Source organism: Sorex fumeus, unplaced genomic scaffold (assembly GCF_029834395.1).
Source record: "Sorex fumeus unplaced genomic scaffold, SorFum_2.1 ptg000026l, whole genome shotgun sequence".
NCBI classification, from domain to species: domain Eukaryota; kingdom Metazoa; phylum Chordata; class Mammalia; order Eulipotyphla; family Soricidae; genus Sorex; species Sorex fumeus.
The window spans coordinates 12,981,255-13,006,508 of NW_026606083.1; the positions used below are offsets into that span (position 1 = coordinate 12,981,255).

At 41.1% G+C, this 25,254-nt stretch overlaps 1 protein-coding gene across 2 annotated transcripts in view; it reads right to left on the reverse strand.

Annotated features, from left to right (window-relative positions):
- The window catches only part of MINDY3 (MINDY lysine 48 deubiquitinase 3), a 64,187-nt gene extending 44,037 nt beyond the window's left edge, over positions 1–20,150 (reverse strand). Inside the window, exons 1-6 of one of the 2 annotated variants that reach the window (XM_056114658.1) lie at positions 19,815–20,150; positions 10,089–10,168; positions 7,778–7,838; positions 5,620–5,793; positions 2,476–2,527; positions 1,230–1,344 (exon numbers count right to left, since the gene is read on the reverse strand). In XM_056114658.1, the coding sequence (XP_055970633.1) occupies positions 1,230–1,344; positions 2,476–2,527; positions 5,620–5,793; positions 7,778–7,838; positions 10,089–10,168; positions 19,815–19,908 (576 nt within the window). In that variant the 5' untranslated portion in view covers positions 19,909–20,150. Of the gene's footprint in view, positions 1–1,229; positions 1,345–2,475; positions 2,528–5,619; positions 5,794–7,777; positions 7,839–10,088; positions 10,169–19,814 lie in introns of those variants that run through there. The other variant, XM_056114659.1, reaches the window with a different exon arrangement.
- Between the last annotated feature and the right edge of the window lie 5,104 nt (positions 20,151–25,254).

Consider the following 25,254-nt stretch of genomic DNA (forward strand, 5'->3'; position numbering starts at 1 on the left):
CACCCAGTATGATCTTTACAATTGCTATTGTGGTATATAACACAGTGTTAATATGAAACTATTTATAATGCCTCCGAAGTGCAATAATCCCAACCCAGCATGTCTATACTTTCTCTTCCGACTGCTTGGGGAATCTTTTCACACGCTATCATCTAGAAAACTTTCCCTTTTCCCTCAAGAACCCATATCCATCAAATGGCACCAATTCTATAACCCAGATCTGCCCTTGATTTCGCCCAATAAACATCTCCAAAGTTTCCCACAATGCTTTGTGTGTGGAACAAACACCACAATACACTGCCAAGTTGGAAGTAATTAATGTGTCCATTTTTTACAATACCAAACAGGAATTATTACTTAAAAAAAAAGTGAACCCATACAAAGAGCCTGGCAATGCTCAATAAATGTGTCAAATGAAATTTGATTTCAAATATGATAAATGTAGTAGGATACACAACTGAGATGAATGAGGATGGCACTTGGGGAAAAAGGTTGGAGTAGAAGTGTACATGGTGGAATTAACCACATAAGGCAAGATGAGAGAATATAGAACATCCCTAAACATACAAGCATAATGATGTAGGGACTGGAATTTCTGCAGTATAAACAGATTTCAGGGGGCCAAAGAGATAGTATAGTGAGTAGGGAGTTTGTCTTGCACATGGCTATCCCGGGTTTGATCACCAGCTTTCCATATGGTCCCCCAAGCATGCCAGGAGAGTGAGTGCAGAGTCAGGAGTAACCCCTAAGCATCACCAGGTGTGACCCAAAAAGAAAACAAACAAACAAAAGCTTTCAGGGGGACATTTAGGAACATGTGATAACAGGAAAAGATGGAGAAGTTATCAAAATAAAAAGAGAAGAATTGGGATGTCATAGGAGAATATGTATAATGATTTCTTAAGGAATAGAAGTTCAAAAGCTTGTAAGATGGGGGTTAAAGGCTCAACTGCTATATAAGGCTAAGGACAAAGAAGGTAACATTCAGAATAGGGAGCACTTCATCATTAGAAAATAACTGGTAGCTTCTGCAAGTCCAGAAGATTGAGGGGGAGAAAGTAAATGTGACAGTGAGGAAGAAAGAGAAGCTGATTTCCTTATTATTATCATATGAGATGACTGTTCTCAGATTTAGGAATGACATCAAGAATTCAATTCCCCATTACAGCAGGAAAAACAGTACTAAACTCAAACTACCAAAGCCAGAGGAAGCATCTTTGCAAACACACCTTGGTCAGTAACACAGAATACAGAAAAAGCAATACTCCGAATTTGTTTCCCCACATTGAATACTGATCCAATACAGCATCTTTTAATTCTGACAAACTTCTGAATGATCTTTTTCTGGGGGGGAAAAAGAATGAAATATTAGTGCCATGATGAAATTGACTCCGCATTCATAAATGAGAAATTTTTAAAAATTATCCTGTATATAAAACATCTACTAACAGAATATTTTTCAAGTGTCTCAAATCTTCTAACACAAATATAGCCAGTAAGAGCAATAGTTAATTGCAGACAACGATCAACTATATACATAAAAGTAATTTTTCGGTGGTGCCAGGTTTGAACCCAGGGCTTCACACATGCAAGACAATTGCTCTATAGCCAAGCAACAGCCCTGGTCTTACTGTGACTCAATGTAAAATATGACTGCTGTGTGGCAGGGAATCTCTCATCTTTTAGGTAAAGCATCTTCCCAATAAATTCTTTTTTTTGGAGGAGCACATGGTTTGGGCCACAGCCAGCAAAGCTGAGGGTCTATTCAGGGCTCCAGGCTTAGGAGCCAGCCCGGTAGTTATCAGGGGACCATATGTGGTGCAGGCATTGAACCAGGGTCGGCTGCAAACTAGGCAAATGCCTTACTTCTGTACTTCTGGCCAGGCACCGAGAAATTCTCTCCATAATTCCACTATTATTTGAAAAATGAAGTCACTTTCTTCCAAGAGCTGTTGAAGACCAAACAAAACTTGGCTTTTTAAAATATGAAAACTATCTGACAAGTACCCCAATACCCAAACTAAAATGTACATTTGTGGTTTCTTGTAAAAGAAATTAGTATACTGCATATTTCAAATGCCACCAATGTATCTATCAACAGCTCTCCTTATCTTTTTAATAATGTTGTTTTTACTCTCTAATGAAAATATGGCTCTTAACATTTACAGAAAGCATTATTTTGAAAAATAAATAATTTGAAACTTATTCTACTAAAAAAATCTGTATATGCACTCAGGGAACAAGCAGCTAAATGATTTTTCTCATGACACAGAAACCTTTATTTTAAAAAGTGCATTTGGCATTTAATTTAGGAATTTGATGATTTTAACAACACACTTACAAACTATTGTTTAACTGCAAAACAAATAAAAGCTCTAACATGTAAATCTTAAGGTCCTTATCACATTATCAACAAGCTAAAAATGGCAATGTGTCCACAATGTTAAGTATTTTAAATGTTCTGATGTTACTTACTGAATTAATGCATGAAATCGCTCAAAGCCAAGCTCTTCGACAGCCAAGGCAGCTATACATAAAAGACACTTTTCAGCACTACACATGGCAAATAAATGACACAAGATACACACAGCAGACTGTAAATACTTTCGAGCAATCAAATGTTTCCCTATGTTCTTACTCCCTTAAAATTCTCAGTTTATTTAATTTTACTATAACATACAACTCTATTTCAGCATCTTAGTTACCGTGAAAATAACTAAAATGGGTATAATACTGAGAATGTAAAAGGGTGATTTAAGACAAACATTTCTTTTCAATTTACTTAGGTTAGGAGCTTTAAAAATACGAGGAATTATTAAGTCACAGTGCTTCACATGTCAGTAATATGTGCTGCACTTTTGGGAGTCTTTCGAGTCACAGATCCAAATAAACTCATCATAGCTTAGCTTCTTCGAATAGAAAAGTCTTTAGTTTTAATGCTCAACTACTAAACAAAGGTGTATAAGATGGCATAGCACTTTGAAAACACAGGTTCAACCTCAGCCTTTTTTAAGTTTGTTTCCCCATTTATTTACACAAATGTTGGGTTTCCAGTAACACTGAGATGTATTAAGATGGCATAATTTAAATGGCTTTTAAAATCAAAGAAAGTCAAGACCACAGTCTTCAAAGGGAGTGTGTGTTCAGCACTCAAGGACATGCCAGGCCCCCTTCCCCTGGAAGCAGGTCTCTCCTCACTTCCTCCTCCAGACGGTGCTACCAGCCTGGGTAAAGAGCAGCTCAGAGCACAAAGAATCTTCCCGAGAGCATGGGATAGTCAGTCTAGCTGAGGTTTAGCCCAGAGAGATCCTGACTCCAAGATAAATAAATGACTTTAAGGACCACGGAAGGCCGATTAAAACGCCCATTCTGATTTGTCAAAGGAACAATGGTCAAAACCTTTAATAAGGACTTTCAAAGGTATTCTCTTTTGAAAATGTATGCATTTAAAAATAAAACTTTTCTATTTACACTTTTAAAATGTCCCATCATGTTAACTTTTCAATGCTTTTTTTTAATTTTCAAGTTAAATTACTAGAATGTCTAGAAATTCAAATGTACGTAAATGATTTCTTCATCTGTTTGGGAAACAAACTGAAGCTGAACCTGAGCATTCACTACTGCAAACAACTGCATTACCAACAAGCCAAAACTACACACACCACACAAGCCAATGAAAGTAATGCTTGTACAGAAGGTCATATTGACAAGGGGTGGGGGTGGGGATTGCTTCACACGTAAAATTTCAAGATAAAGTGAAAATTCTACCTAACCTTTTGTAAACTGTACTGATTACTCTGCAGTGCTTATCTAATATTTTTGCTGGATCTACATTTTGAGAGTAGACATATAGTAATTTAGGGAAAAGAGGCAAGCAAAATAAAAAGCTTAGCAGGCAGGATGGCAGAAAAAAAATAAAACACAAGAACATAACTGGGAATAAGGAAAGAACAGGTAAAATAGATTGTTATAATGGAATACAAATTTTAATATAAATGAGCTCATCTGTCAATATCCAAGGTATAGTCTCAATTTTTCAGCTAAAACTTCTAAAACTTATGCAATATTAAAAAACATCTGAAATATGGTTTACTTTCTTATTTTAAAATGAGGCTAAGTAAGTAAAACTTTCTGAAATGTATTTTTTGGAGAGAAATCTCAATATAATATGCCCAGCTAAATTCACTGCTAAAGTCTCAAAGTTAATCAATTATAAAGTCATTTAATCTACAGCAAATCTCACTTCAAAAATGCATGTTTATAGAAGGCACACAGAGTATACTGTCAAATAATTTTTTAATGCTGCAAAGTATTTTTGCTCCTTTCTTACACAGTAGTATAGAGACTGGCTTCAAGTACATATTCTTTAAAACAATTTTTGTCTCCTCCTCTCCAAATTCAAATATTTTAAATGAAACTCCTCGTTTTATTCAACTCCTAGCAATTAGGAGTTAAAGAGCAAATCATAAGCCAATTGTCCTTATGACTATTTTTCCACTTTGTTTTCTTAAAATACGTTGACTTCTTTTTTGAAGGGGTATATTTGTAAGGCCTAACAGAAAAGCATCATTTAACTGTTAATATTGTTTTAAATTTTGGTTTGCAAACTTAGTATGAGCATTTGCTGCTACAATTGGAAGTTAAAGAGCAAAGTCCCTGATATCATAGAAACGTTTCAGCCTGTGAAGACAAGAGTCCCAAACAAGTCCTATACACAAACACATATATCCATCATGAGCAACTGCAATATATTTTCTGAAAATAAGGTGTCCAATTTTCTTAAAAACAATTTCCATAGAGATGGTCATTAATGAAATGCAACAGTAGAATTCAGTTACTGGTAGAGGCACCGAGGGTTACCAGTTATCAAATGCCACCTATTAGCCACCTATCAGGTGATTCCTGAAAACAAAGAACAAAAAAGCAATTCTTTTATCTGGCTTTGTCACTACTAGAAGCATCTTTCTAGCTCATTATGGTAGTTTTCAGGTCAGTTACATCACAATTTTCAAAGGCTAACGATCACAGAATATGTAATTTTTATGAATGAGAAAGTTTCACTAAAAAAGAAATCTTCAGTGAAGGCGCAATTGAAGCCCATTATGAAAACTTCTTTTAAATAATTCAAATGCCAGCAATGTCCAAATATTCAGGAGAAAAAGAAAAACCATCTTAGAGAAAATTGTCCTTCTTCATTGTTATTCTAGAAAGCAACAGAAGATATTTCAGAAAATTTCTGTCATCTCTGCCAACCTTTTCCAATACCAAATAAAACATGAAAGCTTCTGAAGCCACAGCACGTTAAAAATAATTCTTTAAACTTTCTAATGAGAGTGGCAAAGCTCAAGAGACTATCATAAAGCTGCAGTAAAAATTTTAAGAGTTTGAGCTGCATTTCCACTTTCCCCCTTAAAATGAAAGCAAATGTAAATGCTGTATCCTTGAGCAATTATAATAATGAAACTGGAAATTAAAAAAAAATAAGGTTTCATGAATTCATCTTTGTTGTTAAAAGGAAAATTGTTACAGAAACTGAATATACTTCCCTTCAAATTTTTCAACAGAGCCATTCAAACAAAGGTCCAGAGTGAAACTTCAGGACATAAAAATGTATCTTACAAGGATGTTCCACTTGGCAGCTGGACTCCGCAGGCCCCCCAGAACCACTGGTACTTCCATCAGCTGTCTTTCCTCGGAGCCACGACACCAAGCAGTAGGGTCCCGAGTTGTCACAACAAGCACTTTCTAAAATGTCACATAATGTATGACATAGGAGTTCCTTCCGCTCCTCCTCTAAAAATAACCAAACGGAGGACATTATAATGGGGGTGAGGCGGGGGGATAGTTTTGTCAAGCCCGTGCTCACTTACTGATGTGAAATCAAGCCTTGTAAGTAGCAGAAAAAATACCCATAGAAAAACACATGTCCAGTGTTCCCTTTGAAAAATAAGGTGCTGGTGGGTGAAAAAGCTGCCACTTCTTAAACGCAGCCATCAATTAGAAAAGGAACTGTGGGAAATGCAGAAGCATTAGACGGGGAAAGATCTCCTTGGGTCCTTCTGTTCGGAGACACCCCCCATCCCGGTCAGGCTGCAAACGGGGTGATGAAGTCACAGTTTGCTGCATTACAGAGGCGGGCACAGGAAAGCCCGCTGAGATTCTATTTTTTGCCCTTCCTTTCTGAATCCGTCTAGTGTCTCTGATCTCACTGTCCCACGGGGGGCAGGGGAATGAGGCAGCACACCCTAGGCACCGAGAATAGCATGGCCCATGCCATCAGCAGAGACCGCTGCAGCTCTGCCGCATAACACAGAGCTATGAATCAGAAGGTTCTGGACATGGGGCTGCAGAGGCCCAAGAGTTGACGCACACAGAAAATAGCACAAATACACAATTTCCTCCCAAATCTTAACCCTTTTCAAGCTGTATTCATCTCGTAACACAATCTCCCTTTCTGAATTTGCGTAGAGCTATATTATTTATAATATATATGATTACATATAGCATTATATAACATGTAATACGTAACATGTTATACATATCTTATACATGATATATATGATATTTAATGTATTATATATAGTCCCTAGGCTGGAGCAATAGCACAGTGGTAGGGCATTTGCCTTGCGCACGGCCAACTTGGCAGACCTGAGTTCAATTCCTCTGCCGCCCCTCTCGTAGAGCTCGGCAAGCTACTGAGAGTATCTCGCCTGCACAGCAAAGCCTGGCAAGCTACCCATAATGTATTCGATATGCCAAACACAGTAACAACAAGTCTCACAAGAGAGACGTTACTGGGCCCGCTCAAGCAAATCGATAAACAACAGGAGAACAGTGTTATGTATAGTCCCTATATCAAAGGAGGTTGATATAGCACCTGCAAAGAGGTTTCTTTCTCCAAACGGATCACAAATCCGCTGAAGGCAGGGACTGGACCACTCACTTTCTAACCACCACTGCATTCATCATGTGGAGGTCAGCTAAGAAAATGCAACACAAACATCTTCAAAGTCAATTCCATGCATCAAGTTTATTACTAACATGTTCTTGCTAACAGCAACTCTTCAACAGTTTCATCTTGACTAAAATGGACTTCTAGTATTGGCTATTTCTTAATAAGAAGCAAGATAGCAATACTTTCACTTTTATAAAAATCACTAGCAGATCCCATGGGTGTGGTTTAGCAGGGACACCGTTTTTATAACACATTCTACCTTCTTCCAGAAGTAGTTATGAGGTTCTCATAAATTTGGGCCAGTGAAGGGAATCTGTGTAGACTGTCAAGTGGAACTATAGTGTCTGTCACCACTGGGCTACACCCTCTCTGCCCCCTAATGGAACCAGACACCAGCAAATAGGACAGCTTCATTTTCGATTTAATTCAGAAAGAACCGCAGTGTTTTGTATTGTCTAAGGCATTATACTAGAAGAGGCAAAAATACAATAAATTGAGTTCTTTAAGACAAAACAAATATAAATACCATATTCCTTATGGTATATTATTATTTGAGGAGCTGCACTATGTTTAGCAGGAGGTACAAGGTTTTTTCCCCCCTGAATTGTATTATTCTGTCTTATATTTCCCAGTTAAGAAAATCAATTTTGAAATGACCTATCTTTAAAATTTGGAGTCACTATTCACAAAACGTTCTCAAACTTTTGAAAAGAACCTGTCATTTTAAGAGACAATTATAATTAAACTATTACCAATAAATGCTACCTGGATCACCCACAAAAGGAAAGACGGGGTAAAATTCATGGAAGACAGCCATCCTACCTGGGCAATCCCTCCAAGATGACTTCTCAGAGGAAAACAGGAGCTTCTTCAAAAGAAATGCCTTTATACAATGAAAGCAATAGTTATTAGAATACATTTTTATAAACATACCTCAAATTATTATTCACTATTAGGGTAAATAAAATCATTTGTATTCGCTTTCTGATCTTACCATTTCAAATGCTTTCCTCCTCATATTCAAGAGTAACCGTGAAGTTGTTATTTACTCAGAATATACTACCATAAACTTGCTTTTATATTCATAAAATAATTTTTCCAAAAATCATTATCACCTGGCAAAAAAGAACTGATGCAAAGTATCAGGTGTATCACAGGGAAACAAAAGAAATCCACTTCTCCATGGACAACAAGAAGGGCCCATGGGAAGAGGAACATGTCTTCTTCCATCCCCTGGGGTGAGACCCATCCCAGCTGAGTCCTCCAGCTCTGCGGCTCCGCTTGGAGAGCCATCAGTCTTCACAGGCAGCTCCGAACCCCTGATCTGACCGCAAATGCTCTCAGCTTGATGCCTTCCTAATTTTCTTCTGTTAGTAAGCTCAGCTGCCCTGGTGGCTAGACTGAAAGTAGTTTGTGGTGGTACAATGTTTCCTTCTCAAAGGGGGTTGAAGGGCTATTTTGTACCCTCCTTGGGCTCCACCTACTGTACCTGAATTTCTCCCCAGCCAATTCAAGATGAAGAGAATACCATGGCAATGACTCACAGTGTCTGAAGTTAGCCACCTACAGGTAAGGCCTCCTTTTAATAAGGCAGCACAGGGTTTGAATTCAGTCCACCACTTTACTCATTCACATAAATACAGCAGGGCTGGAGAGATCATACAGTGAGTAGGGTGCTTGCCTTACACGTGACTGACTTGGATCGAATTCTATCACTCCATTTGGTCCCCTGAGCCTGTCCAGCATAATTCCTGAGCACAGAGCTAGGAATAACCCTTGAGCATCACTGGGTGTGGCCCCTAAACAAACAAAAATACACATATGCAGAGCACAAACTTAGGATTCTGTAAGGTAATCAAAGTAATACACGTAGCACAGTGACTTGCATAGGTCACTGGCATAAGGAGTCATTTCGAAGTATTTTAATGAAATAATAAAATATAAAAGAAGTTTACACAGACAACAATAAAGTGTTTCTGATTTTTACCTAAAATGAAAGCAATCATAGTTGAATACTGTAACTACATTACACACTTTTGGAAGAGTGAGGGGTGTCACCACTGTTTCACCATTACTTCACTCCGTTCCCATGCCCTTTTGCTAATGGGCTTCCTTTAGCCTTTCACACTTGATTTACACCTGATCACATGTGAGAAGCATACTAGATATAGGACTGATTGATGCTCTCTCTTTTCCCAGAGAATTAATAACTATTCTTAATAATTGCCTATCAAGCCATCAAAACACCATTATTCCACATTTAATTTACATGGTTATATAGTAGGTTGTTAAGCTTTTGCTAAAATATCCAAGCTTTTTGAATACAACCTCTTACATATCTATTTGGGATTATTTCTATAAGATCCATATAAGTAAAACTACTTCATCAAATCATCTTTTTAGGTTTCAATTATAATGTAAAAGCTTTCTTCCCAAAATCAAAGTATAAACTTCTACCACATAGCAATCAATCTACTCATCCACGTACTATGCTCTATGCCAATTATTTCATATTTAAGGATTGCGAAAAGTATTCGATAGACACCAGTGATTTTTATTTGCAGGTTTTTGATCCCTAGTGAGAATGAATATAGCATACCAAGATTCAAATATATGTAAGCCAAACTAAGTCTATCTTTTGACCAAAGAAATTTTTGCTTTGGCAAAGCAAATTTTCTTTGAAAATTATTTGAGTCACTACCAGTGTTACTCCAAAAGGACAAAGCTATAAACTAGAATAGTATAAACTGTGAATTTACATTAAAATTTTATTAAGTTTTAGGCCGCAAAAATTAGGAAGTCATCTTTAATGTGTTGGAATTACTATTTTAATAGACCAAATAAAAAGAGCACCATTGCTGTGAAGCACAGGCCTCCCCTCTAGAATGTTCTTATTCAACAGAATCATGAGCTCCTGAGCTTCTGAACATCGGACAGAACCTTTGATCTTTTGGAAAATAAAGTCGACCTGTTAGCGCAGTTCTGATTCCATTTTTATTTGGGGTATTTATTGCAACTGCAGGAGTAGAAGAGAAACCCCAACTGAGCGAGCCTGATGGGAGACAGTAGTGACAGGAAGTCGAGCTGGCATAGTCTGAATACAACCTCCGGGGTCCTGGAGGGGGTCTATTACCTGGACGGGTGCGAGGACAGCACAGGGTCCGCCTTCAAACTGTTCAAGCGCCGATGCCTCTGAGTCGCTGAACACAAACCCTACAAACAAAAGCAAGTTGCTAAGATTAAAAGCGGAATCCAAGTTGGCAGCCAAACGCATTTGGGGGTAGATGAATGTCGTCGTTTTGATGCACTCTGCTGAGAAAGAGCCCTTGCCACGACAGCCAAATGCCTGCAAGTGGGCTGGGCACAACCCCTGTGGGGAGGAAAATGGAAGAATCCTGTAAGATGCAGGATGGTGTGTCCCCTCCGGAGGGCATGCGAACAGATTCTGTACTGGGGGACTGCGGCGCTGAGGGTGGTGTCCTCGTCAACAGATGCGACTCGGGCTCCTATAGGCCCTTTCCCATAAGCATCTATTTTAATTTCAATCTCTGATCACACTCTTTGGCTAGAAACAAACGCATCATCTGGTGGGCTGGGGAATGGATCGGGGTCCAATAGTTTCAGACTGAGAGTAGCTAGCAAAGCTCTCCCAGGCGCCTGGGCTCAAAGGGGAGAAGACTCTGGGAACCTTCAGCTCATTTCCTCTCTAGATCTCCAGGGATCTCTCTTCACAGACATCCTTTCCATTTCAACATGCTAGAAATCTGTTGAATCACATTAAGTCTGTTGAGTCATTAATTCCATCACTCTTCCAGTAAGTATTTAAAGGACATGAGATGGCATGCCGAGCATCTAGAGCACATACGTGAATGTCACAGTCCTGGTGAAAAGGAGCCAACGGCACCATGAGGATGCAGAAAGAAACTGATCACTCCTGCACAGGGCCATGCTATTCTCTGGACAATCATGCAGGAGGGCCGGGGTCATCTTAAGGACCAACAGGGTCATCTGAGCACTGCTGAGAGCAAACCCCTCCTCCCTGCTACCAGCACAGAGCTGGGAGTGGCCAAAGTTCTGCTGGGTGTGGTCCCCAAAGCAGATAACTACTTCTCCCCAGGAATAAGTGCATGTTGTAACAAAAACATGAAGACGCTAATGTGTATGTGGGCAGGAAGGACCTTTCTCCCCCAGTCAAGTCCATCTTTGACGCTGATCTTGAATTAAATGGGCCAGAGATGTGAGAGGGGAGAACGACTTCCAAGAAAGCACCATTGCTGCAGCACAAGAGTTTGGTAGCAGCAGCAAGTCAGTGGGTTGGATGGAAATTTAATCTTTAATGCAGTGGGAGGAACTGTGGGAGTGTGACGTGGAATGGTGTGCAAGGCTTTCCTACTCACTGTGCCATTGCTCCAGCCCCATCTCTCCATTTCTATTCCATCATTAATCTATTTGGTTTTAGCTCACCCGTCAATGTATCTCACACAGACTACTGTAAAGCACTTTGACTAAATTTGTCCATCTCTCTACACCTTACCACCAATCGCCAACCCTTCTCCACAGAGTGCCAAAGGAACAGTTTCCAACTAGAAGTCAGGCTTTGTTCAAGAGAACACATTATTCTGCTTGTTTGTCTCAATGTTTCTTTGTTTATTTCCTCTCTGGAGAAGCTTGTGTTCTCTTGAACACACATGTCTGCACTTTCTCTCCTCATCTTTCTAAGCAAGTTTAGTTCAAGAAAAACTACCCTGCTTTAAAAAAAAAAAAAGTGGAAGTCAGATCTATGCAGAAAACCAGCCTGCTTAAAACAATCAACAGTTTCTTGCTACAAAGAGAATAAAACCCAAACTCTTTTCCATGGCCCCAAAGTTGCTCTTCAATTCTCGTAACAGTTGCATGCACAGGTGTTAAAAGTGTGGTTCAAGGATTAGCATCTGAAGACCACTGGGCAGACAAGGCGCTGCGTGTGCACCCCATCTGCCCTGGGCACCCTCATGCCCTCTTACCCTCACCATCCACAGCGACAAAAGGTCTGGAGAATACCCTAAGGTAATACCCTGGGCCCGCGGGTCACTCCATTTACCCAAATCCTTCTCATTCCTGATTTGGTTATGATAGAGCATCTTCAGAGACTTCCTAAGTAGAACCTCCTACCAACCCTAATCATAATCTGTCACTACTTATTCAGTGTTCTGCGTCTTGAATTACAGATTTGAGTTGTCTGTTCTTCTGATCAGTTTTCCATGTTTTATAGTTATTACTCAGTAACTACAGGTTTTTGAATATCTTTTCTGAAGTTTGGTAGGGAAGATAATGAAGTTTGTTTCTGGAGATGCCAAATTCAGCTTCAAAACTCTTTGCGCACCATCTGACAGTATTCAGGAAAAGCAGGGAAGTAGGAGTCTGGAGCTCAGGAGAGGAAATAAGATCCAAGAGAGCAATATGGATGGCAGTTAACTTGAGTAAGAACTGCAGAACAAAGATAATGAAGCCAGGAATCCGAAAAAGCCAGCAGAAGCTGACTCAGCAAAGGAGATTAACCAAGATTAGAAGAGGTAGAAAAACACACTTAAGAGCTGGAAAGGCAAAAAACTCCGCCAGGCAAAGGGTGATGGATCACCTCAACACTGCTGCATAGAATGAAGACACAGATTAAAGCACTGGATGTCACGGGGAGCACTAAAATCTGAATGAGAGTGTCGGGAAGAGACACTAAATTTGAAACAGTGAAATGTGATTCAGAATACAGAGTAGAGGTAAACTTTGCTAATAAGTGCTTTGTTATCTATAATACAAATAAAGGGGGAAAGGGGAATTGCTCGAAGCATAGATCAAGGACTTCAGATGCTGAATGGCTAGAGGTTCAAAAAAGGAGTGCAGGCATCAAAAATTGAAAAAGGAAAGACGGGCTGGAGTGTTAGTACAGTGGGGAGGGCATTTGCCTTGCACGCTGCTGTCCTGGGTTCAATCCCCAGCATCCCCTATGGTCCCCGGAGCACCACCAGGAGTAATTCCTGAGGGCAGAGTCAGGAGTAACCCCCGAGTATCACTGGGTGTGACACAAAAAGAAAAAAAAAGGAAAGCTATGAGTACTTAAGAATTAGAAGAGAATGGCCAAGTGACAGAGCTGTTTACTAGTAAGAGAAGTTGCCCAAGGTCAAGAGCCTGGAAGTACTGCAGCATCGTTCTCAGAGCCCAGCAGAGGTTAACATAAAGCCAGAATCTGCGTTTCCACTTGGGGCTGACATTCATACTGATGGCTGAAAGCAGCGGTGGGACAGCTGGCCCTGTTTGTCCACATCAAGCTGTGCAGCTGGTCTCTGGACCAGCAAACGTCACTCTCAAACACACCCCCTGCAAAATATCTCCTCATACAAAAAAACAAAATCACAACAATAGAAACAACAGTACGAATGGGCAGGAATGGAGAGAGAGGACTGCAGCTGGGTGTGACCAAAAACTAAAAGAAAAAAAAATGTTTGGGGTGACTAGAGAGATAAGAGATGCCAGTGTGATGTCAGGAAAGACACGTGTGCGGCTTTTTAAACAGAAGCCAAACTAGCTGTCTTTTTCTCTTTAACTGGGCACTCTTTCTGCTGTGAGAAGCTGTGGACGAATTATAATTATGCAGACTTGAGTACTTGGCACACATTTTCTCTGACATGAATGAAGTCAGCCTGGTACTTTCAGGGAAATAACTTGACAGTATTTTTACCAGTGAATAAAATATAAGTTTTCAAGCAATAATTAAAATCTGGAAAACTTATGCCAACCACTGTGAGCCTGACAGCTTCTGAATGCCTGAGCTGCTTCTGAGATCAGTGTTGATGGTAGTAAATGCGACTTCTGATGTTACATAATGAATTAATATTTGGAAGTGATGCTTCACTCCAGTAGGCCAAGAATTCCCAAATGACAAATGAATGCATGGGGAAAAAATCCACTTACAGCACAAGACAGACCCAGGGAGTCTATGCTAGATGCAGAGTGCGGGACGCTTACTGAAGTGGCTTCAGATTTCATATTGCAGAGAATCGCTAGGACAAGAAACCACTGCGGGCTGATTTTTGGTATGGTATCAAAAAAAAAAGTCCCTAATAAGAAGAAAAAGCCGGGAGAAAAAACACCCAGCTTACCAATGACACATGTATTTTTCTGTATACAAGTCCAAAGCAAAGACACATCATTTTAAAACACACAAAAATCATTTACGGTATGTATGATTGAAATAATAATGGATAATGGCTACGAGAGCCCCATCAAGAAAGATCCATAAGTAAATATAACACCACCACGTGTGTCCCAAGCCAAAACAAAAGCCAAATAAGAATATGAGTTAAAAAAAACTGGATGTTACGTCCTTATTATGTTACACTTATTTTCGCCAACACCTAAGTTTCATTATTTTGTTATCTGTCAAGAAATAGAGCAGTGGAAAGAACATTAAATGCAAAATGTTCAGTTTCAATTTTGTTTTAGGCAACTGTGCAAGGGGCTCTTCTTTTGTATATTTGTATGGCACAATACATGTGTACCTTAAAAAAAAAACTGGATGTTATAATAAATTATCATTTAGGTAGGTCAAAGAAAGGAAAATCTATGTTTAGGAGAAATAAAAATCTTCCATCAAAAACAAAAATGTCTGAAATTATTATGCTCCACAGTGATAATTTATAGTTTATTTGGAAGGAAAATGAATGATGCTGTTGTATTATTGTGTTACTTTAATAAAAGGTTAATTACACTACACTAAGCATCTAACTACACTTTCAAACTTTAATCCAAATGTATTAATATATTTCATGCTTTGATCCCTCACTTATTTGTTAAATCATTTTTTAAAAAATTATATAACGCACTGGTGAAGGGTTTGGAGTTGGAACACTGTACACCTGAAATTCAATCATGAGTTATCTTTGTAACTCACAGTAATTCAATTAAAAAAAAATACGGGGCTAGAGCAACAGTATAGCAGGTAGGGAGCTTGCCTTGTATGCGACTGACCTGGGTTTGAACCCAGCATCTCATATGGTCCCCCAAGTCCATCAAAAATAATTCCTAAGCACAGAGTCAGGGGTAAGCTCTGAGCACCACAGAGGGTGACCTAAAAACAAATTCCCCAAAAGTTATATAACAAAAATGATCTTGTACTGAAAACTCAAACCTCTAATTCCGGTTGACTACAGCTCTCCCCTCCTCCCCCAACATACTGACCCAAGCAGTGGCCAGGAGGTCCTGGGGGCCCCTGCTGGGATTCTCTTCCAACCTAAGGATTTGGTGCCACTGAAATGTGGCACCATGGAGCGGGGAATGACCCTGTGCACTCCAGCAGGCCCAGAGACATACCTGGGGGTGCTCAGGAGCCTGCAGGCCACCCCCAGGAGAGTTCAGGGCCTGGGGGCCACATCTAATGGTGCCGAGCATCTCCAGGGTTACACCTGGCACATTCTGGGGACCATGTAGTGCCAGGACGAAACTGGGGTTTGCTAGATATATACACCTTAACCTCTGTACTCTCTCCGTTCCCCAAAGCTAGATGACTTCTCCTTTGATTCTACTGAGATACAGTTGACCTGAGCACTTCTTACAATCTTCATTACCACTCTCTTGGCCCAAACCACCATCATTTCTCCTTCAGATTACTGCAATGTCTACTGTGGATCTTCCTGCCTCACACATCCACTAGTTTATTCTCAAACACAGCAGTCAGTGCAAAACTATGTGATGCTGAGATGGGGATTGCGGACTTGCCTTGTAAGCGGCCAACCCTGGTTTGATCCCTGAAGCCTGCGTATGGTTCCCCAAACACCACCAGGTGTGACCCCTTAGCACTGAGCTCAGAGTAAGTCCGGAGTGCCACCGAGTGTGGCCCAATCTCCTGCCCCCCAAACCAAGCAAAAGAACACCACAAAAACTTGTGATACAGGGCCAGTGATATCACAAGTGGTAGTAAGCATAACTCTTTCATGTATGAGGACCTGGGATCCAACACAGGAACCTTTTGGTCCCCTGAACAAAACCAAACCAAACCTTGTGATATCACATCGCTCCTTTGTTCCAGACCTTCCAATAACCACATTATTTCATTCAGAGCCAGAATCATCTGCGTAATAGTCTAAGTGGTCTGACGTGACTGGGGAGAAAGCATTCCCTACTCTATCTGTTAGTCCTCTCCTTATCCTCATCTGTGGCTTCTTCTGCTGCTAAACAAACCTTTCCATTCCAGGCTTACTCTGCATTACATGCTTTATCATGGCCATTCCCTCCGCCAGGTCCAAATGTTCTATGGCTGCATAACCAAATCAGCACTGTCAAGCATCAATTCAAAACTTATCTTAAAATGCAGCCTACCCCAGTCACCCCTCACAAAACTCCCTGTTTCCTTTAGTGTCATATATGCCAATACTATATTCGGTTCATTTTTTTTACTTTCTTCCCATTTTGCCAAGTGTAAACTGTAGAGTTCTGGGTCACTGTTTGAGTTGGTGGGAACGAGGGAGGGAGGCTAAATCATGCTCATGAACTAAGGAAGTACCTATCTCATGCTTTTCTTTAGATAGTACAATGAGGTAGGATTTAAACATAAATTTCCAATTTAAAACTAAAGAACTTTGGAGGGGCAGAGTGTCACTGCAGCTTGTACGGCATTTGCCATGCATGTGGCCAAACTAAATTCAGTCCCTGGTACCTCACAAGCCACCTCCCACCTCCTCCCCACAGCCCCAACAAGAGTCATCCCTGAGCAGTCCAGGAGCAAGGAGCAAGTCATAAGCACAGCCAGGTGAAGCCCAGAAAGCAAAAATAGAAAAAGGAACCCCAAACCTTTAAATTACTTGACTTATTGTTAAATACTGACCAAAAGTGGTAGGAAAGTCAGTACCAAGAGTTGAGGTATTTGGCTGTAAGCCACCTTGATTCTATCCCCGGCACCAGATAATCCCCCAATGTCACTGTGTATAAAAACAGGAGGCCTCTGATACCACTAAGTGGCCCAAACCATCCCAGACACAACATAACTGGGCACAATTGCTCCAGCCCTCACAAGAAACTGACAGTCCAGGTGGCAGGGATGAGTCGGAGCCCCCTGAGCACTGTTTGGGGATACCCTCCTTTTCCACCCCCCAAAAAAAACCCTAACCCAAATCATACATTTAAAAAAATTGTAGACGAGTCATCTAAAACAGACCCCCAAAAAGGGCCATGCTTCACTCTATGAGTTAAGTGCTTGAGCATAGTACCTAAAGTTTCCAAATTCAGAAAGATGAAACTAAACAACGTGCCTCATCTACTGGTGACATATTGTTTACACACATCAAAACCATCTGACATGACCAATTGATACAACTTCATGAATGAAATATCCCTAGACATCATTTCATAAACACTCATCCCCAAATATCCCATAGGTCTAATTTGCTTTCAAAAGACCAAAGAGATCCAGCTCTCCATTCAGATTGAGGGGACTGAACTCCAGCCAAAGGTGACATCACATCACTGAGGCAGTCCGGCAAGTGCAGCAAGGCCGCACCGTGCCTCTCCCCACCCGCTCCAGAGGTTGCCTCAACAATCCTTGGCCGTGACTCGGCCTCTGAGAATGTACCCGGGAACACAGACAGCAATTATTAGAGCACAACCCGTCACAGCATTCCACTCTCTGGCTCAAAGCTGAGAGCTCAAAAAACACAGATCTGGCTGCCTTAAAAACATCATCAGTGTGAGGCCCTGAGGAATTCCATATCCACACTCTTAACTGCATTTTCTGAAAAGCCGGGCAAAAAGAAAGATCCTTTATCCTGAAATAGTACTTATGGAATGAATCTTGAGGATGACCTTCGGTACGACGAAAAGGTGGCAGGGCATTCCAATGTTGTCATTATTAAGTTCTACTCTGAATAATTATCCATTAAATAAATGATAATTTCTTGCAGTTGGCAGGGCCCAGAGAACTGTCTTTGGCTTGGTTTACAATGAAACACACATTAAAGCAAGCTACCATTTTCCGAGTGTTTGCAATATGTCAGCTATTGTTCTAAGGGCCTAAATGTCTTTCCATGCCTTTACTCCTCACAGCAACAAAATGTATGGTTGACACCAACATCAACTGTGTTTACAAAGAAGAAAACTGAGGATTAATTAAGCTACACAACTTGAACTTAAAACCCAAGTACCGGCTTATACACCGCCTGAGCCCATGTGCTGCTTGTGGCCACGTGGCTGAGCACAAGTGTCACACTAGCACATGTGTCTCTCACATCTCCCGTCTTGAGATATGGACTTTCATGCATCCATATCTAATGCTGGTATGTATGTTGGAGATCTCTCCTTTGGAGAAGCCTGCATTTTCTCTTGGGTGCATTGCTCTCTCTCACTTTCTCTCACTCCTTCCCCTTCTTAAAGATCTCCAAGTAAAATGTTTTCACTAAAAAAAAAAAAAAAAATCTACTCTGAACTGAAGGACCTTGAATTTTCATCACACTATTAATGTATGTGAGGTTCAATATTACCTTATTTCTCACTGTAAATAACTCATGTCAAGTAAATCATGGGAAGTAAAAATCTTTCAAAGTCTTCACAAACTTGTATATTTCAGGGCTGCTCCTTATTAGGATAAATAAGGTGCTAAGTTTTAAAATCCACAAATGCAGGTGTTCCAAGATTTCAGGAGGATATGAGTTATATCTGACAAATCTGTAAAAAGCTGAACTAATTACACGTTGAGTTTGAAAACACACAGGAAAATAACAAAAATAGTCAAATTCGGAGTGGGGAGAACTGGAATTCATCTATCCATGTGTGTAACTTTGTTCACCACTCATTTTTCTCATGAGCAAAACAAAAGTGATGGCCTAAATAACCTAACTGCCTGTAAGAATACATCATGGTTCAAATTTTATCAGCTCCTAAAGAGAAACAAAACTAGCAGGGGGGAGGCACTTACGTACAATCTGAATTTCTGCTCCAAAATAAATATATATGGAGGGCACTAGAATTCCTCTGCTAACCCTCCCATCTCCATCCTTTGAAAAGAAGATATTTTCTTGGTAATAGCTGAAACTTATTGGTCTGCAGGGATTTCCACTGACACTAATTAGCCTCCGGACTTCGAAGGCTGCCTTCAGGTCACTGAATCGCACCCTAATCTGCCACTCACCGCCAACTTAAGGTGTCTGTTGCTCCTGTAATATCCAAGCTTAAGAATGAGCACCCACCGCCCCTCCGCACGGGTAGAAAGCGCCCAGCGCGGTTCCCGGCCCAGCGCACGCACAGCGCTGAAATGCGTGCCTCGTCGGCTGCGTTCTGATCCTGTTCACAAAGTTCCCTGGGCATCATCGCTCTGGGTACCACCAGGGGCGGCCCGGGACTTCCGCCCTACGGCGGAGACGCCCAGGGCCTGGGCCCCGTACCCTCTCTACCGTTTGCAAAGCGGGGTGCCGCGGCACCCGGGCGGGCTTTGCCTGGCGATGTCTGACCCACGCCGCGACGTTTCAGAAACAGCCAAAAACTACTTTGCGGAAGGAAAGGCCAGTGGGAGAGAGGGAACCTGGAGGGGAGGGGGGTCCCCAGGGCGGGGCTGGGCGGACACCTGCAGGGAGGGGGGCCCGAGGGGCCCGCGCAGGGCGCGCACTCACGCACCTCCCAGGCCGGTTCAGCCCCAGCCCCACCTTCTCCTCCCCGAGCCCGGCGCGGCAGGGGCGCTCGGGGTCTTCGGGGACCGGCTGCGCCCGAGCTCCCGGCAGCCTCCCCATCCTCCCCAAGGGGGCAGGCAGGGCGTGTCCACCAAGTGGGGGGGTCAGCGCTGGGCACGGGCGCGGCAGCCGCAGCGAAGCTGGCGCGGGGAGCACCCGGCCCCCACGCTGGGTACCTTGCGTCCAGCGGCAGAAGATGGTGTCCGAGAGGCCGGGGCTGCTCTGGGTGCCCCACACCAGCTCCATCAGCTCTTTGGTCAGTTCGGACATGATGGGTCACCGGCGAGCGGGTCTCGGCGTCCACGACTCCGGCCCCGGAACATGGGGAAGGGGCGGCGACGGGAGGCAGGAGCTGCGGGGCGCCGGCGGCGAAGGAGGCTGCAGGGGAGACGCGAGCAAGACCCGAGGAGGACGGCGGCTACTTGCAGGGACCGCGCCTGTCAAGTCCACGGCCGGCAGCAGCTCCGACTTTCCCGTCCCGGAAGTCCCGGGCCACTTCCTGCTCCTCCTGCGCTCCCGCCCCCGCCGCCGCCTGAGGAGCGCGGAGACCCCGCCCCGGAAGCGGAAGTGGGAGGCGGGGATTGCCGAGATGAGAGGATGGAGGCCTCTAGCTAGGCCGGCCCGTACCTGTCTCCCTGTACCTGTGGGGGGTGGCTTTGGTGGAACCGGCTTCCTATCCCCCCAGATAGGCAGGCGTTGGCACGTTTTTACCCTCCTCGAACGCCTCCTCCTCTCTCAGTTGGCCTGGTCTTAACTAGCGGTGCTGAGGCCAAAGCCTTGGAGCCAATGAAATAAATCACCTGTTGCTTACGATTTCTTGGGGCAACTATGCTACGCTGCAATGCCAAGATGGGTTGAGTCTCGCCAGCGAGACGGCTAAGGCTGTAGGGATCCTCTGATAAGTTGGCAGCCTCAATACCTTGCCACATTATGTCCAGTCAAACTATTACCAACGCCACCTGGGTGTGCTGTAAAGTGCCTTAGAAATGCGGTTTACCAGGTGTAGCACAGAATCAACGTGCTGATTCTTGGAAAATAATCAAGGCAACCTGTGTGTTGAGGACAGGACCTTCTCCAATAGGCTTTGGGAGCAACACCTGAACGTTCAGGTTTCAGTCATACACTAGCACTTAGGTAAATGTCATTTGCATGAAAACTTCTATTTGTGCTTTTTAAAAAAAATCAACTTATTCTGTCTGAACTTTGAGTTTTCAGACAAAGGGACAAAATCTGGTGGTTTTTTTTTTCCAGTTGCAATAAATTGCAAAGTAAATTATGCTTTGTTTCCGACCAAAGAAACTTTTGTTATATAGCACAAAGGAATTGTTCACAATGCCTGAATGATATTTATAACCTTACCCCTGAGTTTTATTCCCTTTGGAGTAAGCTTGGTCCTATTTTTACAAACCCAGTGCTACTCATTTGCCAAGGCATAGTATATTTGTTACTTTGTAGTAAAACGTTGTTCTGATTAGCACTGTAGCACTGTTCCCTCTCCCCCAAGCCTTGTTCATAGATTCACTCCAGCAGGCCTAGTAATGTCTCCATTGTGAGACTTGTTGTTACTGTGCTTGGCATAAGAAATAGGTAAGGGGTAGCTTGCCAGGCTTTTCCGTGAGGGAAGGATACTTTCGGTAGCTTGCCAGGCTCTCTGAGAGGGGCGAAGAGCTGGAGCAATAGCACAGAGGGTAGGGCGTTTGCCTAGCACTGACCTGGTTCGATTCCTCCACCCCTCTCAGAGAGCCTGACAAGCTACTGATAGTATCTTGCCCACATGGCAAATCCTGGCAAGCTACCGGTATGTGTTCAATGTGCCAAACACAGTAACATGTCTCACAACGTTATTGGGCCCGCATGAGCAAATCCATGAACAATGGGAGGACAGTGACAGTTCTGATTATGGAAAGCTAAATAATTTGAATATCTCAAATTTCAGAGTATCTTAATTGTAACTTGTTTATGACAACTACTGTAATTATTGTTTTAGCAAGAATTTTGCTTTTCTCTTGAAATACAATCTTGATAAAACCAAGGATCTATCTTATTCCTAACACCTAGTATGGAGCCTGGATGTTGTCAGAACCAAATAAATAAAAGTTAAGGAAATAAAACTTGCTTTGACTAGAACCTAAGAATTTTCTATCTGGCCACAAGCATGAGACCAAGGGAAATAAAATTGACTGGTCCTTAATCATGGGCTAAGTATATCTTGCAATTTAATGGTAATTTACAATTTACATAATTTCTCCACTTCCTGAGTCTGTGTTCATAGAGAGCCTGATAACAGTTATATAAGTTTGCCACATTTATTTTCTTCCCATTAATATATACAAATGAGTTATAAAATAGAAATACTATATCTATGAAGAAAAAATTGCACTTTCAAAAGCTGTTGTTTTAGTTGTTGTGGAGGGTGTGTCTGTGTGTGTGTGTTGGGGCGACACCTGATGGTGATCAGGACTTACTCCTGCCTCTGTGCTCAGGGATCACTCCTGGTGGGGCTCGGGGAACCATATGTAGTGCCAGGGATTGAACCTGGTTGGTTGTATGCAAAGCAAACACCCTGTCTGCTGTACTGTCACTCCAACTCTCAAATTATTTTTTAATGAACTATTTATTGATCTGTCTCCATTGTTGTTACTGTGTCTGGCATATCGAATACTCTCGGTAGCTTGCCGGGCTCTCCGAGAGGGGCGGAGGAATCGAACTCGGGTCGGCCATGTTGGCCGCTTGTAAGGCGAACGCCCTACCCGCTGTGCTATCGCTCCAGCCAGTAGTTTCTTTTGTTTCTAGCTACAATTATCTGGCAACGTCATGGGTAGATGTTGACATGTACATCCTTTACCCACCAACGATATATTTTTTTAATTAGTGAAACACCATGAGGTACAGTTGTAGACTTACTAATTTTTGTGCTTGGGTTTTAGTTATACAATGATTGAGTACCCATCCCCCCACCAGTCTCCATTCTCCACAACCAATGATCCCAGTAGCCCTCCCATCCCCCCTCCCTCATCACCCCCTACCCCAGCCCGCCTCTGTGGCAGGGCATTCCCTTTTGCTCTCTCTTTCCTTTAGGGTATTGTACCCACAAAAGTTTTATTCCTTATTTGCAGTGTTTAAATTTTGTTAATTAGCAGAACATACTTTAACAAGGAATAATTTATTACTGTTAAAGCATTGTTATTGCTTAATGAATTAACTTGAATTTTGAAATTAAGCTATAAGAGAATTAATGTTCCTTTTTAATGTTCATTTAAATTGTTCTTACTCAGTAATTATCTATAAAAATAATAAATATTGAAAGCATTCAGGTTTGTTGCATCCCTATCCAACAGAGAATAATAATGTCTTTGATTATTTTAATGACTTGAAAATTATGAATATTTCTATCAAGTATTTATATTGTTTCATGTTTTACATATTTCCCCTTAGGTATCTCTTTAGTTTTAATTAAAACACTGTGTATTAGGATGTGCATAGGTTGCATAATTGATTTTCAGTCCTAAAAGAGCTTTACAACATCAAATAATTTCTGCCCAAGTTGTTTTAGTAATACTTCTTTTAAGTTAAAATAAAGGTACTTTCATAAAACTGGGCTGAGATTCTATCATGATTAATTCTTGAAACTATCTAATTTTAACTGAATTGATTTGCATGTAACACTGTGCAAATTTAAGGAGTACAAAGTGTTACTTTGATACATTTGCAGATTGTAGTTTACCTATAGTATTGTCTGTCACAGCAGTGATATTTTTCATCTTGTATGGTGCAATATTGTTGCTATAGTCACACCTGTTAGAGTAACTATTGCCAGGCAGACAAGAAATAGTATGTCCTTGTGAAGGTGGTAAAAAGGAATACTCTTTTGTGCACTGTTGGTAGGAATGTAAATTAGTGCTTCCACAATGAAAAGCCAACATGAAGATTCTTCAAAAAAATATTAGATCCATGGGCTGGAGAGATAACTCAATAGGTTAAGCACACGCTTACTTACTAGAGGCCCAAGTTTAACCCCAGAACTGCATGGTCTTCCAAGAACTGTTCGGAGCATACCACATGAACAGAGCCTGGAGTAGTCCCTGGGCACCACTGTGTTGTAGCTCCAAAATAAAGAATTAAACAAATAAAACTAGATTGCTGGGAGCTGGAGCGATAGCACAGCGGGTAGGCATTTGCCTTGTACGTGGCTGATCCGGGTTTGATTCCCAGCATCCCATATGGTCCCCCGAGCACCGCCAGGAGTAATTCCTCAGAGCAAATACAGGAGTAACCCATGAGCATCGCCGGGTGTGACCCCCCAAAAGAAAAAAAAACAAAACAACTAGATTGCTATGTGATCCAGCAATCCTACTTCTGAATATAATAAACCTAAAGGAAATGAAAAAGTAAGATTTACATAAGATACATACACTATTGTTCTTTATATCCCAAATATGAAAACAACCTAAATGTCCATTCACAGTTAAATGGACTTGTTTTTGGAGTTTGACAAATTTATTGGTAATTTAGTAAAGACATTCATTTCAGGCATTTCTCTCTTTCAACGTAGGTTAGTAATTCATCTGACTCAAAAGAACATGTTGGAGAGGATGTTACTTTAACAAACAATGAAATGAACTAAAACAAAAAGTTTGCCTACATTAAAGCAAGTTAAATTCATGTTTCTTTTATCTCTGACTATGTTTTAAAGATGTTTAACTGTCACATAAAAAAATCCACATACAATACAAAAATATAAAAAAAACCCTCTACAATCTAACAAAGCATATATGGTCAAGATCCATAAAATATTCTTGAAGATGCCATTATTTTGCTTTCAATAAATAAAATGTGCTTTTAAGAGGACACCGGCATGTATACACTTAAGATGAAGCACATTATTATATTAAATAAAACCTGTATTAATCTCAAATCAAGTTAGTAACTTATATGTTTTTGACAAAATTACAGAAAAGTGCATCTTCTCATTTTCCATCTTCATACAATGCTGAGTTTTCCTGTTTTGGTGTTTATACTTCTTTGAAAATAAAAACACCCTAATATTTATTTATGTACATTTAAATTTTTGGTGGTGGTCTATAATTTAAAAGAAGCAGCTTCTTTATGATTTTCCTCAAATTCCGGTGGAAATGCTTACAGAAACTAGCTAATAATAAAAACCGAGAGAACCACATTCAAAATACTGCTTTACTTTGGTAGCAAATGGCTGTTCTTTGAAGAATAATGAAGGCAGACAAGACCAATTAAGGTGAAATGGGCTATTTCAAATACTCAAGTTGACATAAATTTTTTAAAGAGTTAAGCATCTGTATCCACTGATAGCAATGCAATATCTAGTCCTATGACTTGAAACAAAAAAAAAGTCCATGGGGGAAAAAAGCTAATATTTAATTTTATCTAATATATGTTCAGTCAATAGTTTATAACATTTTCCTCCCAATACAGTACTCCCCTCTTTATAGGTTGTTCCTGAGAGCTAGACAGTTTAGCTAATAAGGGAGTTAAGAGAGTAATTGTTTACAGTTTAAATTGACAAAAACTTGTTGCTTCCCTCTTGTGTGCTAATAATTGTGTCTAAAAAACATATAATTCTTAAAAAGGTAACATTTCTAA